The 19,610-nt window shown below is 36.0% G+C and overlaps 1 protein-coding gene across 8 annotated transcripts in view; it reads left to right on the top strand.

Moving 5' to 3' along the window:
* Positions 1-5,732: 5,732 nt before the first annotated feature.
* The window catches only part of LOC138696340 (DNA polymerase alpha catalytic subunit-like), a 575,659-nt gene continuing 561,781 nt past the window's right edge, over positions 5,733-19,610 (top strand). For all 8 annotated transcript variants that reach the window (XM_069821156.1, XM_069821155.1, XM_069821153.1 and 5 more), the window contains exons 1-8: positions 5,733-6,827; positions 7,447-7,620; positions 8,198-8,330; positions 11,577-11,827; positions 13,132-13,251; positions 13,865-14,048; positions 15,097-16,796; positions 18,627-18,726. In XM_069821156.1, the coding sequence (XP_069677257.1) occupies positions 7,456-7,620; positions 8,198-8,330; positions 11,577-11,827; positions 13,132-13,251; positions 13,865-13,912 (717 nt within the window). In that variant the 5' untranslated portion in view covers positions 5,733-6,827; positions 7,447-7,455 and the 3' untranslated portion in view covers positions 13,913-14,048; positions 15,097-16,796; positions 18,627-18,726. The remainder of the gene's footprint in view (positions 6,828-7,446; positions 7,621-8,197; positions 8,331-11,576; positions 11,828-13,131; positions 13,252-13,864; positions 14,049-15,096; positions 16,797-18,626; positions 18,727-19,610) is intronic.

A 19,610-nucleotide genomic window follows, 5' to 3' on the forward strand; every position in this document is an offset into this window, starting at 1 on the left:
GTTGTGAAACTTGGACTCTCACTTTGAGAGAGGAACAGAGATTAAGGGTGTTTGAGAATAAGGTTCTTAGGAAAATATTTGGGGCTAAGAGGGATGAAGTTAGAGGAGAATGGAGAAAGTTACACAACGCAGAACTGCACGCATTGTATTCTTCACCTGACATAATTAGGAACATTAAATCCAGACGTTTGAGATGGGCAGGACATATAGCACGTATGGACGAATCCAGAAATACATATAGAGTGTTAGTTGGGAGGCCAGAGGGAAAAAGACCTTTGGGGAGGCCGAGACGTAGGTGGGAAGGTAATATTAAAATGGATTTGAGGGAGGTGGGATATGATGGTAGAGACTGGATTAATCTTGCTCAGGATAGGGACCAATGGCGAGCTTACGTAAGGGCAGCAATGAACCTCTGGGTTCCTTAAAAGCCAGTAAGTAAGTAAGTAGTAATCTGTGATCATGGAATATAAGTAGGGGGCGAATGTTGATGAAAAGTCATCCTCTTATTTTTCACACTAGGACCATGTCCATTAATATACAAATCCTTCCTATGTTAATATCAACGTAAAAAATAATTTCTTATATTGCATTTTTTTTATGTTTTTGAACTGATAAGTCAATTTTATTTTATTTTTTTTTTCGCAATTTATTGGTCATTCTTAATACTTTGAAGGACTTTTAGTTCATTTGGAATGCATTTTTAATTTCTTCTTTGCCGATAGGTCTGTTAATTCATTTTCTAAGAAACTAGGTCAGTAGTAATTACCTACTGAATAAGTGAATGACAGTGAAGTTTGAGTTTTGTAGTTTGGAATAGACTCTGAAGTCCAGCCCTCATTCCACTGAAGGCTTCACTTCACACAACGGAAGTAATATAAAATGCTTAACAACAGATTAGTTTAAGTCAAGTCCCTACAGTCTCGGGTGCGCGGAACAAGGAAACCAGGACAAATTGAACGCTGCGCTTGCCGCCATGATGATGGAGAGCAGATGGATAATAGCAGTACGTAAATCACACACTCTAACGCTGTGATGATCTAAAATTGACAGATTATGACCATTTTCGACGTTTAATGTAAAATTAGGACAAAATAAATATATTCAAAGTTTCATTGATGTGGGTCAGAGCATTAAAGAAAAGAAAATACTTACTCAGCAATTGATAGAAAACATGCTCATACATCCATAAATAGCCCTACACAATACACATTATACTGAATGTTCATTTCAAAGTGTGTCATGACGTCACTGTTGATGAGTCAGCGATTTGAAGCGAGTTTCAGCTTTTGTGTCAGAGAAGTTGCCTATTAATCAAGGCGTTCAATCTGAACTTGAGAACGTGTACGGTATAACTTGAACGTCGTAGCAACAGATGGCGGTCTGTAAGATCTGTGTGCTATCATAACCTCTTTCGAACTGTGTTTTTCGCGGCCAAGTCGTACGCAGGGCATTTGTTATCATCGGTTGCGTACGGCAAAATTCCACAACACAAATCAAATGCTCCGTGTCCATGTTGACCGTCGAAATTAATGTCAACAAATATGTAAATAATCGTCTTAACCCTCTCCCCATATCCCGACAGTAAGAAAAAACTCACCTCAGTACATGTTTCGAAACAGTTCACATTCCTGCCACTACCGGCGTTACCGTACGTATCGGTAAGTATTCTTCTGAATGAACGCCGTACTTGCTAGGCAACTTCTCTGGCAGATAAGTAATACACCTCTGCGGAAGTGTAGGAAGATTGAATTCTCTAGGCTCATCGACTAGCCACATGACGGCATACAGCGAGCCATGACACACTTTGAACTGAACAGCCAGTAGAATGTATAATTTTACGTTAATCAGCATATTGTTAGGTTTCAGAGAATCAAACATTATATTAACATACATTACTCTTAGATCACAAGACGTAAATACATGCACCTTGATTACACAAGTTCTTATTATAATCAAAGACTTAAGTGAAATAAATATGTGATAATCAGTATAGACCTGTTGTTAAGTTTTAGAGAATCGAAAATTATTTTACCGGTACTTTTACACGACAGGACATAAGTAACCACGCAAAATATAATGCGCAAAGGTAGCCAAATTACATTGAATTTATAAGTCATTCTTCAATTAATAAAGGGAATGCTATCAATTATAAAAAGTAGTCTACCAGTACCTAATACATTGCAAATACCGGTAATAGATAACATGACCTAAAAACTAAACATTGTGCAAAATAAAAAAAACATACTTTTTATGAGTGGATTTTTTTTACATACTGTATTGCTATTTTAAATAAATAAATACGTATCATTGCTTGCGGACTGATAGTATCTAGATAAGGTGTGTGAGAAAGTTTTGTGTTTATTTGGTTTCACTTATAGATGTGAACAGTTATTTTCTATTACGAAAATAAACAAATCTCAAACAAGAAATGATGGGCTTTTAACGGCAGTTCTTCTCATAGCTTGTGCTAATACAGTTTCTCCAAATCTTGAGAAATTGAGTAATATGAATTAATGTGCAACAGACATGTTTTGTTTTTTGTTTAAGGAAGTGTTTCATTACTTTGTGTTCTTATTCAGTTTGGTAGAATAACATTTTCTTTTGAAACATATAGTACGTACGAAACTTGAATAAACCGGTTTTCGTGCACTCTATAAGCACACTTCTCTCGTAGTAGGGCATACACCGTGAAAGCAGTCTAGTATATACAGTCGCGAAGCTCAATACGTAGTAAATATGCAAACATTAGATAGTTGCTCACCACTAGGATCGCTAATATCGCCTCATTACAGGCAATGCAAAATAGTACCGTCACAGTCTATTGTTTCTAGCACCCTCAAAACTCAAGCTTCGTGACTGTATATAGTAGACTGTGGTGCAAGCACAGAGTGCAAAATTCTGCCCAACCCTGCTCTAAATCTCCTACATAAATACACGCCTTCAGTAATTCACACTAGATGGCATCAACAACGATGTTAATTCCGAGCATTGAAAACAGGGTTTAAGCAGACGTTCCCTCAACACGACACAGTTAACCAGCTTTGAGTGAAATCAACAGTAAATAGAGAGCAGTGAACCGTCAGTGCAGTGTACCTACTCCAATTTTACGAACAATATCCGTATAAGTTAATGTTAATAGTGTTTTATTACTACAAAATATCACATCGACAATTCAAAAGTACGAATGAAGACGTGAATTAGATACAAGGTGAGCACTAAAATGACATATTATCTAGTACTAAAACTACATATTATCTGGCACTAAAATTACATATTATCTATAGGCCTATATATTTGTGTGTCAATGCTTCCTCTACCTGCAAAGACGATATCCATTGCATTTACGATACAGCTGGGGCAAGCCTACGCTGCCCCCAAGATACCTTCGCCATAACCCTTCTATACAGACCGTCAAAAACCAACATAATGCATAACAAACATAGATAAAATTGTTAGAGTTAACAATAATGCCGTCCACACCTGTGGAGTAACGGTCAGCACGTCTGGCCGCGAAACCAGGTGGCCCGGGTTCGAATCTCGGTCGGGGCAAGTTACCTGGTTGAGATTTTTCCGAGGTTTTCCCTCAACCCAATACGAGAAAATGCTGGGTAACTTTCGGTGCTGGACCCTGGACTCATTTCACCGGCATTATCACCTTCATTTCATTCAGACGCTAAATAACCTGAGATGTTGATACAGCGTCGTAAAATAACCCAGTAATAAAAAAAAACAATGCCTACGAGATTTGAGAGTAGTTCAAAAGTGGCACATGTGAACAGCTGGCGTCTTCTACGCAATTACCACACGCCCGCTCCGGTATTGTGCACTTCAGCCTACTTTGATCTAAAGGTACCAGTATTTTATTCTTCGGACTTCGTACAAAATTACTGGAAAAGTATCACACTTCAAGCAAAATGACATCATTACAATAAACTGCATCATAGTTCTGTTTAATAGTAAAACTTAAAATTTACTACGGGATATAAACTCCTAGTCATAAGAAATCTCACGACAATATTATGAGAAAGTATTTTAAAAAGATAATCATGAAAGCAAGTTTTGCTGCTGTTCGATATTAACCTTTCGCTGTCAAAATGTAGGCTACATCGAGCAATGTTATACAAAAACAACAATTATGATTTAAAAACTTTCCGCGTATCTGCATTACATTCGTCATATGAAGTCTTCACGTTTAGCCAGGTTTTTTTTAGAAGAGTTCTACTCCTTGCTTTGCGATTTTGTTAGTCTATGTCAATCGAGCCTGTGTGTAATGTGTCATGTATATATACACTGCACGCGAACATTAATATGGTTGTTTCATAATATCGCGCTACCCAATATTATCTCATAGGCTATTTCCACGTAAACAGTGAAGAGAAGAATTGGAATGCTTGGTTCTAAACCTCGGACGCAATATCAATACAGAGTGTAAGGGGTATAAGTTCTGTCCTTTTCACAGTCGTTGTGAACAGTTTACAGCAGTGGTCGTCAGCACTCTCTGAAATGTGCAAAGTGTAAGCGGTGCCGTCCCGTGTGCACCGTCGTGCAGCAGAAAGCGGTAAAGAGCATACCCGCTAGCAGCTACGAGTGCACCATGGTGCACCAGCGAATAGGGATTACAAAGAATGGACATTGAGCGAATTTTCCTGTGTTTTGTTTCTCTGTGCGCCAGCGTTTAGTTCCACTTTCAAGCGCTAGAGGTTAGTGTAATCGAACATACGCTAAGATAATAATTGAGAACAGAGTTGAGACACAGGATCCAAACATCGCCTACCTTATTGCATAATCCAGTAACGCTTTGCTTCAAATACATTCAAGTTAACAGCTTTTCCTTATTTCTCAGTGACAAACTAGTTGTAATAATAATATTTTATATTTCAGATATAATAAATTATATTATAAAATAATATAATACATTATAAAATTAAGTATCGAATTCGTTTAATATTTGTATATAATATAATATAGGTATATGGTTTTACTTCTCGTAACAGTTTTGTTTTTCCATTTTCAGCGCTATCAAATCATTACATATTTTAATTGTTGTTGGGGTCAACGTCTCAACTCTTATTATAAAGGAACTCTAGAGTCTAGATATTACAGTTAATGGCGGATTTATTATTATATGGATCCAATTTATTTTATTTGAGTACATAATGTACCTAGATGTATTAATTATATGTGTTATATTTCCGCTGTGTAGACTGCTAGTTGGTGTGATGTCAGCGCCAACTCTAGGGAGAAAGCAGAATCTCACGCTTTAGCTGGCTTGAAGGTCATTGAAATCAGTCCGGCTACATCAAAGGTACCGACGCGAAGTGTCCATTCTTTATAATCCCTATTCGCTGGGTGCACTGTGTTTTCCGTGGGTAAGAGACGCTAGCCCCAGGGTGCTCTGCGTACATAATGTGTTGAAAGATTGGGTGGAAGAAGTTGCCGATGATAATTGGAAAGCTCGGCCTAAATGGTGTAAGGTGATATTGAAATGTTCAGATTTAATTATCCATACGATTTTGCATAGAACATTGAATGTACAAAGTGACACACACTTTCCATAATTTAGTCTACATTTTTATAAAATTCTCTAACTCCTAAAACTGTATAGTTTGTATTTCAAATTTGGAAGTGAAGTGTTAAGAAAAATATGGAGTTTTTCAACTACAGTTCAGCGGTTTTTTTTAAAGCTTGTGCAGCGGTAAATGGAATTCTGAGTTGGCAACACTGCACCTCTCCCTCATGCCGTTCGGAACAGTTCGGCTTCAGTATTCGTGGCGGACATATTAAAATCTCTATGTAGCATCGAGCCTTGCGATATAGAATTTAATAAATAAGTAATGTCCAACTAATAGATATTTATACAAAAGTTGGATATTTACAGTTAATAACTTACTAAATTGTCACATAAAATATTGGCCGCGATCAGTATGTTATGAATTAAAAAGATATCGCAACAATGAGTATCAATTATTCCTGACTGCATGATGCGTTGAGGAAGGTGGTAATGGATAGCCAACTTTACAAGGCCGAAAAAGTAAACTGGTGTGATTCTGTCTTCCGGTGACATTTGCATTAAAAGTAAATAAATAAATAGAAGTAACCTATAGGTAAATGAGAAGTACTGTGCTGTTGATATCAGTTATTTTTACTTCATTTACATACAGGATACATACCTTAAGGAAATGGAATGATTTTACTGGACATTATGATATCTTGGTACTACTGTAAAGTAGTGTGTTGATCGTCCTCGTCTCCTTGTGTGATTAAAAGATAATGCAGCAATAACCCCAAAATATCTGCATCTCATAGGAAGGGGAGAATCTCCATTGTGTGAGTGCCAACAACAGTTGGGAGAAATAAACCATATGTTCTTTCAATGTCAACTCCATAAACAATCCATAGACGAACTAATACACGACATCAGCCAAAAACTAGGATTGGGACCCTGGAAGATTCCAGAGATATTAGTCGAAAATGAAATCCAGATAGGAAAACTCTTATATACCCTCATGAAAATCTGTAAAATGAAAATATATATATAAAAAAAAACACAGTCAGACTCTCAATATACTATGATATTACAGTGAAAATTGTGCTCACAAAACACGACGCCAAAATCGAATGAAAGAGGATCGATATAGCGTCAGAAAATAAAAGAAGAAGAAGAAGAAGAAGAAGAAGTGATTAAAAGCGCGGACGCTCGGTGGGTGATATTTCAGTGAATGGTGAAGTGTTAACTTAATACATATCATACAAATATATCGTAATGTGTGTGTGGTGAAAAATTGGAAAATACATAGCTTCCAAGGAATTTCTTCGCGAGTTGAGAGGTTAGTTTAATGTTTATAATTATTATAAAACATATATGGCTCCTATGGCCTTGTAGTGGCAAAAAAAAAAAAAAAACCGGACCGACGGAATAATCAAAATCCCCGAAATGAACTGCTGCGCATGCCGCCCGCATTCACAAGATAGCGAGTAATCTATTGAAATTGTTGTAGTTTCGACTGCTGACTTAGCCCATTTCGAAAGCCATTACAAAATAAGCTGGTAAAATTCATGTTCTGGGAATAATAAGTTAATTAAGTAGTAAAATATCGCTGCAATCGAAAAGTATTGGGAATAAATTTGAATAAGGAACAAAAAAAGTTTCCTTCCCAGGCAGGATTCAACCACGAAAGTCTTAGTTACCAGTCTATCTTGGCTCTGGAGTGAACAAGGCTCTGAAGTCAGCTACAAGGGTCGGTCCGGTTTTTTTTGCCACTACCGTACATAAAAACGGAAATTCACTAATAATTCATGGCACCAAAAATAAGTAGTGGAAAAACCAAATACTAAGATACGGTTAATTTATTGATTCCTTCATAACATTATAGCTTGACTTCTTATGTTCATAAGGACTGCATTTTATTCATAACTGACATATAATAATGATGATGTTCATGGCAGCATTATGACATGAAAACGAAGACTGATAAAGATGAAGAGGTGACCATGATGGATGTGTACAAAGAGTTCAATGAGAAGATAGCAGAAAGCCACAAAATCCTGCAGTTCAAATCCCGCAAAGTTGACGCAACTACGCATTTGATATTCCAGGAGTACCTAGAGGTTGTATACCCTGTAAGTAATGGGAAGGAAAGTTCTTTCCGTGACATTGATTCTTACATGAAAGGAGAATTAAAAGTAGTGGTTTCACAGAAAGATACACGAACAGACTGATCCAAATTTTGGCATCATTTCTAATGAGAAATGTTATTACTCATGGGTTTCATACAATTGTTGTGGAGATGTAATATAATACCAATTTGTAAAATCTTTCACAGCTCTGATTTAGCTTTTGTATGTTCACAGGTTGTCTCATGCTTGCTCAGGAGGGATTATGTATATAGACGAATCCAAAATTTTCAGTTTGCATAAATATTCAACAAGACAGACGTGTTCTATTTCTAAATTAACTGTTGCTACTTCTTTCCTTGGTTTAAATACGTTTTCCTTGCAAATTTTTTGTCCAGTGGTTCCTTCTCTTACCTTACACGAGTTTTGTGTAATAAAAGTAGTTTTATTGCATTTCATTTTTAATGTTATAATATATTATAATAACGACATTTTCTACTTAGAATACAAATTGGACTGAGAAATATTTCTGCATTAAGTGTAAAATGAACAACCATAACAAGCATTGATTGTTTATGTGCAGGCTAATCAGCCAATGGTACCAAGTGATCTGCAGGTCGAGGTATTCAGCCATGCGTTTGGCACCAATACAAGTGCACTGGAGCATTTACTGTGGGGCCTTGCTGGCTGGACCTGTCTGCTGGTGCAAAGTCGAGGTGCGTACCAAAGATTCAAAAGGGAGATGTCTGGGCTGGTATTTTTACTATTTAACATTTTCAATTAATACTCATGCTATAAATAGGGGTGTGATTTTTTAGTATTAACAATATACACGAAATGTGTTAAAAACTTAATTCTATGCATGGAACATGCAATTCCCTTAATGGAAGTACAAAATTAAGTGGAATATATCCGCGAAACTAATAGAAATCAATTAAATTACTTCAATAATCATGATATTTTCAATAAAAAGCAGATTTCGTGGAGAATTCGCACGAAAAAAGACTCTGTCTTTCAAACAAAACGTAAATTTTTTTTCGTTACAAGATATAGATGAACATTTCTATATATTTGACCCTTCAGCATTATGTGCCTGTGACATTTGGCGACAATGTATGCATAGTTTCAAGGACTACTTCCAGGGAACAGCGCAAGCAGACAATGGTCATTTCTCTTTCCAGCAACAACTGCCTTTCCATTTAACATGAAATAAGCATATTTTGGCTGTCTGAGAAAATTGCTCCAATGTCTGGTATTTTGAAAAGGCTTAAAAGATCTTTGCCTATATCTTGTCTCTTGAATGGATATTATGCTTTTATCCATTCTCATTTAATGTATATGTAATTTATTTGGGGACATAATAAGAAAACTGCTTTGAGACCTTTACAAATTATTCAAAATAGAGCTTTAAGAAATTTATTGGGTTTTCATTATTTGACTCCAGTTAAATATCTATATCAATTTTCTTTCGTTCTACCAGTTGAATCAATTATCAAATTAGGTGCTGCTATTTTCATGTACAAAGTTATTAACAATTTAATACATAATAATATTACATTTCAGTTTAATAAAGATGTACATAGGCCTACTTATTTAACAAGACAAAAAAACATATTTTTTTTCTCAGCATAGCTCCGTAACTTATGGAATGAAAGGACTTAACCATTTTTAACAACTTTTAACCAACTTCCTTTAGAATATAAACTTTTACCAAATTGCCCGTGTTTTAATATGTTTTTGGGAAGATTATTTATTTTAATTCTCAGTTGATTTATTTATTTCATGGTTTAAAACTTTTTCTTCTTTCTGCCCAAAACTTTGTTATCTTACTATTTGTTCTTATTTTGCTTTCTTTCTTTCATACATTCTTGTGTTATTGTTTGTTTTCACAGAATGTGGTTTCATGACTTTACAATTACATTGTATAACATATGTATGTTCTTGTATAGCCCCTACATATGAGTTATACTCGTTGGGCCATACTCAATAAATTAAAAAAAGAAAAGCCAGTGCTGTCACCCCTCGCAGTCGAATGAAATTGAATTATGAATTTAATTAAATTACTGTACTTGGTTCACTCGTGAAACTTTATAAACTATACAAGACTCCATAATATGTCATCTACATGGGCAGGCTGAAGAGAGTGGAAGGAGTATATCTTTCAGAGAAAAAATTATGGAAAGTTTTCAACCCACAAACTAACTAAAGCTGAAGCTGCAAAGGTGGAAAAACAGGATGTACAAAAGACTCTAGTGACTTGCATGACATGTCCTTTAAAAATTCAATCAGCGAATCAGAAGATTCCTGAACCAGCTTATTCTCAACATCAAAATACGAAATTCCCAGCTGAATTGAATTCAAACATAGACATATGAATTTATTAAGAGAACTTCATATATCTTACCTTGTGCCTACATTCCAAATGTACAAAAATACATACGATTATTACCTTAAAAACCTAGAAATACACGATAATAAATCAAAGCAAGAGTGGTTTTGTTATCAAAAGTCGGAAATTAATTACAGTTCATGACCAACATTTCGTTGTTTCTTATTAGGACAGTTTTGTATTGTAAAAACTTCTTTCACTTCACACTAGTGGTGCTCCCATGGTGAAAGGGGTCAACCCCTCCCCTACCAAAAAAAAAAAAAAGGGAGAAAGAAGAAACTTTTTATTGCCGTGACATGACTGCAGGGTGCGAATTAAGATTTCTGATGAGGTAGGCATAGAATCCTAGATAGAGAATACCGTGCATAAAATTATTATTACCCTCATTCGATACAGCTCAACGCTTGGTCACACTGAGTTGCTTGTCTTGCATTTTGATCATAATAATAATAATAATAATAATAATATTCATGAACAGACTTAAGATTATATATGTAATTCCTAAGTTATTGATTGTTGTCAGCTTGCCGGTGATGATAATACATCAATATTATTTTCTTTGCTTACTTTATAGCTACTTTATAAAGTATACTCGTATTAAAACAATTATATTATATAGAAGTTATCCCTGGCAGGGATATTAATATAAATTTATGAGAGGGGGATAACTTTTCAAAGGGGGGAAATCCCCCCCCCCCCATCCCCTCCGTTAATTCGCACCCTGCATGACTGTACCTATTATTGTGGAAAGTGTGTGATCTGTGAAATATTTACTGTACCACATTTTCTTAAATACCCTGCACACTTTTTTCCGAAATACACAAGTAAAAAATACGAGTGTGTGGGCTTATTCGAAATGAAGTTGGCAACATTGCCCAATTTTCTTCCTGCACAATTCCTAAGATGGTAGCACTTGTCATTATCTTCCCATGTGGGTATTTCAATTCTTAACATTGTTAAATGGCATTTGATTAACATTATGTGTGTCAGAATAAAGTTCAAGTGTATAGTTTGTGCGTCTTATATTTTCAATGGATCCTTCTCCCTTTTATTGAAAGATGTGAGTAGTAGTTAGTTCCATTGTAAACCATAAATAGAATGTGTAAACATTTTGGTACTCAGAAGTTTCACTATATTTTTGTGGTGGTAATGTTGATAGAAGTTTCATTCTAGTCCACAAATAAAATTAATAATACTTTTAACATCATTTTATGTTAGTAGTGCAGATAGACATTCCACTCTTTTCCATGAATGTAATATATTACCTTCAGTACTGTATCTAGAATTTTCATATAATTTTATGGTGGCAGTGTCGATACTTACTTACTTACAAATGGCTTTTAAGGAACCCAAAGGTTCATTGCCGCCCTCACATAAGCCCGCCAGTGGTCCCTATCCTGTGCAAGATTAATCCAGTCTCTATCATCATACCCCACCTCCCTCAAATCCATTGTAATATTATCCTCCCATCTACGTCTCGGCCTCCCTAAAGGTCTTTTGATAGTAATTTTATTTTTCTGTACCTGAAATTTTCACTTAATTGCTATTGTGACATTTGCGCATGATGTTGCAGCCTTCACGAGACCATCACACATGGCCTGGCCATTTGACTTCAATGCTGCATCATCACGCTACCTCTCCACAAAGCTGGAGAGGATGGATACAGAACAACCCCTTCCGGGCTTCTTCCTGGCCAAGCTAGACCCTGACCTGATCATGGGTCACGACTTCATGGCTATGGGCTGGCACCGCATGAATGTTAACAAGATTCCACAGTGGTCCAAGCTTGGCAGACTGCGTAGAGCCAACATACAGACCAAGAAGGTGTGTGAAGTAATTGGTTTCGTTTGCTGTACTATTGGCTGTTATTCTGTTATTACATGGGACAGGAAAGAAACTAATGCAGCAATAATTTATTTTAAAGATTACTTTACTATAAAATAGCTTCAAAGGGTTTCAATCAATCAATCCAATCAATCAGTCTTCTTAATGTATCCAGCTGTTTGCTGATAACATAAAGTCCACTGTAGTCTATTCAGTTGTTTTTCACGAGAAATGAATATTTTGATCAGTGTTCACTATAGATGCCTGTTGCTATAGTCCTGACGCTGTTATTTCCGGCGTGACTCTGCCTCTTTGCTTACGTCTTAGAAAGTGAAGGCTCTATAAAGTCTAGGTAGGTATTATCATTAGCCATTTTTGTTCTTACGTTGCCGAGCTACCATACGAGGAATCTATTTGCAGCACCGTTAAACATTATCATGTCGTAACTCCTATGATAATAAATCAAACGCAATGTAATTCAGCAAATAATTGAGCAGCAAATAACGTCTTCGTGTGCTTTCTGCGAACGCCAACTAAAGAGCTAAAATGGCGGGCGATTATATTAACTATTTATCGAGCCTTAAGAAATGAATCAGCGAATCACAATACGCACACGTTTAAATGTAGCTGACCTGCAACGCGATTGGCTGCCGGAAATTAGAGCGACGGGACTTTAGTAGCCAGAGTTGGGGTGTAGTCAATATATACTGGAGGGCTGTGTCTTCTGCAACTGGTACTGATGATTTTAATTTACTTCTTTTGTGGTTTATGGATGGACAGTATAGAAGAATGTGTTCCAGATCTTCATCATGATTATTACACCACAGACAAGTAGGATTATCAGAAAAGGTTTCAAATGTGGTGAAATGTATGTGGGGGGGGGAGGGGGAACCTGCTTCTTATTTTTATTGGAATTGCGATATTTTCATGCCTCTGCACATATGCTTTCTGTCATAGAGTCCATCCTCTTCATGTATTTTCTGAGTGATATCATCTGCCCCAGATTATTGATATCAAACTGATATTAACCATTTGGTGCCCACAAAGTATACACTCATGATTTCTATGATAGAGCTCATTCTAATCATGTGTTTTCTGAGTTGTATTATATCCCCGGGATGTATGTTTAATTCTGTCAATATATAAATTCATGTACTGGAGCCATTTCCTGTGTTAAATTTAACAAGGAAAACGAGATTTTGTCTTTCTTGCACTATTGATAAAGCACAGAGATGAGTGGATCATCACTCACGAATATGGTATCATAATTTTATTCTTTTAAATATAATTTATCATGTTTGTAGGGACGCACATTCAACCTGGAGAAGAATGTGATGTGTGGCCGTCTTGTGTGTGATGTGAAGATATCTGCCAAAGAGTTGATCCGCTCCAGGAGTTATGATTTGGGTGCACTCTGTGAGAATGTAAGACTGTTCACCAACACAATAATTAGTTGTTTAATGACTCTTTTCAATTGTAAAGACTGTATAGCTTAAGTGAAATGCTACATTTGGGGTAAATGTTCTTAATTTTTGCTTTCTCATTATACGGAATATACAGTGTTCGAAAATTTCTTGGTAATGCAAGTTTTAAACTTTCCTCATACTAGAAAAGTGGTTTTTGGCATACTGTCTACACTGATCTCATAAATTACCTATATTGATTGGGTATTCATATTCAATATCTAAGACTCAGTTTGAGAGTGATGGATGCAAAACAATTTTTAGTAAAAGGTTAATCAACCTATTTTTGAAATCAAAAATGCAGTGGCTCTCAACTTCAAGAATCATCAAATGGTTACCTCTGTAATTTTTTGTATTACCGTATTTTCTTGAATCCTACAAATTTTTATAATGTATTTCTGCTGGAGCATTAATCCATTGAAACTGAATTTACCTCATTTGACTTTATATTAAGATGTGCTACTAAAAAAATGTTTGCAATGGGAAAATAATGTAACAGCAAAATAGTTTTCGTTTGAAATAGATGGAGGCTCTTAAAAGTTCTGAGTACGATGCTGTATGTATTTGTAACCAGGTGTTGCACGTGAAAGAAGAAGAACAGGCTGAGGTGACCATTGATTAAGTGAAACGTCTGTATGGGGCATCACAGTCACTTCTGCAGCTCATCTCCTGCACTATGCAGGATGCTGCTTACATCATCCGACTCATGTGTGAGCTCAACATGATGCCCCTTGCTCTTCAGATTACAAACATTGCTGGTATGTAGAGATCAAATCAGTGTGCTACATAAAGGTAAGGTCGCACGTCGCTACATTTGCTGTGCAACTTTTGTACTGCAGCTGTAAAAGTTGTGTGTCATGTTGGCACATAAACCAAAAGTAGCACGCTGCAGGCTACATTTCATGCTGCACAACCCGAGCACTGCAAAAGTTGCAACTGGAGGTTGCGAGTCTGTTCACACACAAGGCGCTACTTTTGCAGCCACAGTCTAGCTGCAGCTTTTCATCTCCATGTTGACTTTTCAATATACATTTTGTGGTTATGTTCGCATTAAAGTTTCGGGTTATGAAACTAATGCGATACCTTACTTACCTATTATTTGCTTTTCTGTCCTAACTAGTATTCAGAAATTGGCATTATTTTTACTTTAAAGTTATTAAAAAACGCCTTTATACTTAAATGATAACCAAGTAACCAATGTTGGCAACTCTCCTGTTGGAAACCATGCTACGGAAAATTAAAAAAAAGGAATTATATCTTCAGTAAATATACTCTGACTGTGTTGTACATTTAGTAATTGTTACAAAGCATTTATTTTCATCACATTAAAATATATCCAAACAATAAAAAGTATCGTTGACACATTTGGGTGGCAACACTGGTTGCAACTGCTGCACAAGTTTCAACAAAATTGGTATAAAAAATGCTGCAGCTGCAACCTTGAGAACCCTGTTCATATATCGCTACTTTTAAGCTGCGCACAGCATGAAAAGGTAGCAGGCAGCAGGTTCGGCTTTGAAGCTGGGTACATGGTTCTAATGAAGTACATTGGTAGCAACATAAAACATGGGGGCATGAGATAGTTACTACTGTTATAAATTCACTTCAATTAAAGTCCCCAATTAAAAAAAAAGTTTGGCAGCCGCTACTTTTTGGATTGCATCATTGTTCACATATCACAGTACAAGAGTTGCGCAGTTTTTTGTACTGCAGCGCTGCAAAAGTAGCGACGTGTGACCGTACCTTAACTGATTATCTAATTGGGCATGAGGCAGAGAATTTAATTTGTGATGTAATCATACGCAGGTAATGTGATGTCACAAACACTGATGGGTGGACGCTCAGAGAGAAATGAATTCCTGCTGCTGCATGCCTTCACTGAAAAAAACTTCATCGTACCTGACAAGTAGTAAGCCAAGGAGCAGGTGGACGAATTCGACATGGATGAATTAGCTGTTCAAAAGAAAGGACGGAGTGGAAAGAGGAAACCAGCATACACAGGGGGTCTCGTGTTGGAGCCACGCAAGGGGTTCTGTGACAAACTGATCCTGCTCACTGTATCCCAGTATCATCCAGGAATACAACTTCTGCTTCACCACGATCAGTCTGGGAAAAGTGGCATCAAAAGGCAATGAGGATGAGGTGTAGTGTATCTCACAGAGAAAACTAGGATAAAGTTGTACCACTCTGAGGAACAATCCATTTTTATGAAGTGCCTCCTCCCCTTCCCCCCATTGGCAGAGCTCTTAACTTGTCATTATTATTCAATTTTTTTGACAGGAATTGATTACGAAAAATGTCACGAAGGTGATACATATTTTATTATTATTCAGCAGCTAGTAATCAAGCAAATTTACGTCCTAACCTCACTTAATTTATGTTGTCCTACAGGGTTATTACAAGATTCTCATTCTAATGAAGTCTTCCTGATAGCCTGGAAGTGTTGTATGACCTTTCTGCGCTATACAAGAATATTGAATTGTACTATAGTTACTGTGCAGTAGTACTGTTGTAGTTGAGGACCCTACTATAAAAAGATAGAAAATAAAATACAATAAAATAGCGAATTGGTTCGTTGGAGAGGTGTGGGCATAATATTTTTTCTGGAGTATTTGAGAGTTATTCAGAAGTCCATGAAACATTACAAAAATTCACCACTAATAACTAAGCACGGATACCAAATTTTATTATACTGAAATAGAGGTAAACTAACCAAGTTTATTTATTTATTTATTTATTTTTTACATATTTCACAAATGCTCAATGTGTCGATTTTTGCAGATATGGCAAATATCTGTGTGATAATCCATTTCTTCCTATGTGTATGTCTACGAGAATCACAGCTGTGGTGATACGTTTGCGAAGATCTTGAAGATTAGCGGGGAGTGGAAGCACAAAGACAAAGCTCCGCAAGAGAAAGTCACACAGTTAAATCTGGGGACCAAGGTGGTCACTGAATTAACGTGTCATCTTGTCCCATGTGCTCTATCCATCTTTGTGGTAAATTTTGATTGAGATATCCTCGCATGCCTTTTCAGTAATGAATTGGACGGCCGTCTTGTTCAAAGGTGTAATCATTACCCTGTCTTTATTCAGCTGTGGCATCATCCAGTTTTCCAACATGTCCATATAAATCCAGAATTTTTCATATCATTTCTTGATACTGTAGAAAACAGATGCTGACTTCTGGAATTATTTTCGAAATCATCGCTGTACAATCATAATGGATGAGGTTCTTGCATATTTCAACACAAAATGACTGCTCACATTTACTGAATGCCATATTTGTTACTACTGACCCCTGGTGGCAAAGCATGGTAACTATGCACGTGAACTGCATTTTTCTGTACTGAAATGTGTTACAGAATGAAATTCAAGTTGAACTTCCCAGCCCAGGACTGGAACCTGGGATCCTTCCAACAGAAATCCGCAAGTTGGTTGAGAGTAGACGTGAAGTCAAGAAGCTGATGAAAGCACCAGAGCTCTCATCGGACTTGAAAATGCAGGTGAGAACCTGATGAACATGATTCTGTTGTGACTGATTTTTACTGAACTTGCACAATGTATAATGAATTACATTACTGTAAAATAATATTATTACTGGATACTGTTAATATTGGATACTAACACAGTTGTTATGATAGACTTTTTTTATAGATTTATAAATTCTCCTAAATTCCAATTAAAATTTTTACAGGAAAAAAATATAGTGTCACGAAATTGACACATGTTTTTCAATTACAGTGAAACCTCTCCTTACGGACACCCCCAAGATACGGATACTCCTCATATACAGACAGATTTTTATGTCCCAACTGAATCAATCAATCAATCAATCTTCTTAATGTATCCAGCAGTTTGCTGACAACATAAAGTCCACTTTAGTCCACTGTAGTATGTCCCAACTGAAAAAATATAGAAATAATGATAAATTTAACTCTCGTTTACGGACACTCAGACACGGACACGGACAGCTGTTTCACAGTCCTACAGCTTGCTTTACCTCCTGACTGGGGACAGAACTTGGATTTCAAGACCTAATGTGTTACAAAAATGGAAAACTTGGTTTTGAGAACTGTACAGAAATTCCTTAACATGAAGGAAGACAATAAGGGTCTTGTAGGCTATCCCTAGTTCAGCTAGCTGACCCTTGTTAGCTGGAAGCGGGTGGATAAACAAAGTCATAAAATTTAACCTGTCTGATGGGTCCAGGTTTCCACGATCGTGAAATTGTATTCAACACATGATAAGGTTAGTAGGATTATTCTCTTCACTTCAGTCATTTGTTCGGTTTCGAGAGACATGGTACCTGAATGTAAAAGTTAAGTTGAAAACTGTAAATTACAATACTGTATAACTAATTGATTAACTAGCGGACTTACTCGTGTTAATTATGTAAGATTTGTGCGGCTTACATAATTAACATGAGTAAGTCCGCTAGTTAATCAATTAATTATATTCAAGTGTTAAAAGTAGTGTACGCAAGATTCAAAATGGACTGGATAATTGTTGTTGACCTAGAATAAAATTGTATAGCACTGTACTGAATTTTTCTTTTTCGGACTTATCAGCTGTAGTTCAAAGTTGCAAGAATTTAGTATAGTATATTATATTTAGAATTAAACTACAGTAATACATTTCATTTACAGCGTGAAGGGATACATAATGCATATTATAAATTTGCTGTAAGATTGGGGAGCCTCCCTCCCAATAAAGGACACCCCCCCAGATGCGGACAGATTGTTACGTCCCTTCGATGTCTGTAAATGAGAAGTTTCACTGTATACATTTTATATTTTCATAACAGTTCAGTTCCTTTGTTATGTTTCAAATTATATTACCGCTTGTAGTTTATCTTCTTGGACTGTTTTTTGAAAGACATTCATAAATGAAATCATTGACTATGCAATCAAATAAGATGAACTTTTATTTTCTATATTGTATGTAACAAGGAGCTGCTTTTCACTAAGAGTAGTGGCTATGCCTGAATTAGCTTGATGAGATTTGGGGAACCATTATAGAGTTTGACTAAGTTTGCAGCAAAAATGAGAAATAATTCTCCATATGATAATTAATTTCTCCGAGAGTAGGATCTCTGGGGACTTTCTGTACAGCTGTCTTCATTTTATGCAAGAAACAAGAATAAAAAAAGTTTAATCTAATTTCGACTTCATCACAATTTGCTATTTTATTTTCTAACTTTTTGTAGTAGGGTTCTCAACTACTGGACAGTAACGTTTTTACTAAAAATTATTATATTAAATATAGAATTCAGTATTCTGTATTATTTTCGAAATACTGTGAAACTCAGTTGGTATTCAAACTGCCTGTTTCAGTATAATATTCGTCAGATGGCACTGAAGTTGACTGCCAATAGAATGTACAGTTGTCTGGGATTCTCATTCTACGTGAAGCCACTAGCATCACTAATCACAGGTGTGTAGCATGTTTACCTTAACTTGATGACATGCAGAAAGAAACCAGTTCACGAAGTTTAAGCCGAACCAAATGTATAACTTTATTTCTTTACATTAATGTAATCTCTATGTCACCTTTTCTTATAGAATTGAACTGATATTTGTAAAAGTGTTTGATATGAAATTTGGTTTAAGTTTCCTTTACATTTGTTGGTCTCTAGTCTTTCTTGCACAGATCCATTTATGCATACTACCCTTACAGAATGATGTCAGCAACCCTACAAACATGCATCTAGTATCACATAATTGAACAATAGATGTGAGAATTCATTAATATATATTATGTTGCAATGAAAGCATCCAGTGAAAATAACTTTGTTAGGTTAATGTGACTAGAACTATAGTCAGTGATTAAACGACCTAAATTTCTCACTCATTTTTTTCGTATTGTATTTGACTACCAGTGTTGGATGAGTATGTGTAAAATGCAATTAAGATTCACTGTGAACTGATGTACAGGTGCTTCTGAAAATGAACTGCAAAATGATTTGCTATGTTTATAGCAATTAAAATTTAATTACCTTACCTTTTATAATTAAATGATCTGATTTATTTCTGCAGAATTATACAGGGTATTTCAGAAGTAATGTTAAAAAATTAAGGATGAGAAGTAAAAACGAAAAGAAGCAAAAAAGTTCCAGTAAACATAGGTTCGCAAATTAACCCTTTACGAGATAATGCCTTTTTTTTTGCTGCTTGGGACTGCCAGTGAACCGAGCACCTGGACATGGTTAAATACAAAATTCATGTTTTGTACTCTTCCTTCTAAGTGTGAGGTGATATATAAATAGACGATATCATAAACAGTGGATGGGCAATTGAGGATCTGTACCTAGATCACTG

The sequence above is a fragment of the Periplaneta americana genome, chromosome 3, assembly GCF_040183065.1.
Source record: "Periplaneta americana isolate PAMFEO1 chromosome 3, P.americana_PAMFEO1_priV1, whole genome shotgun sequence".
NCBI lineage: Eukaryota > Metazoa > Arthropoda > Insecta > Blattodea > Blattidae > Periplaneta > Periplaneta americana.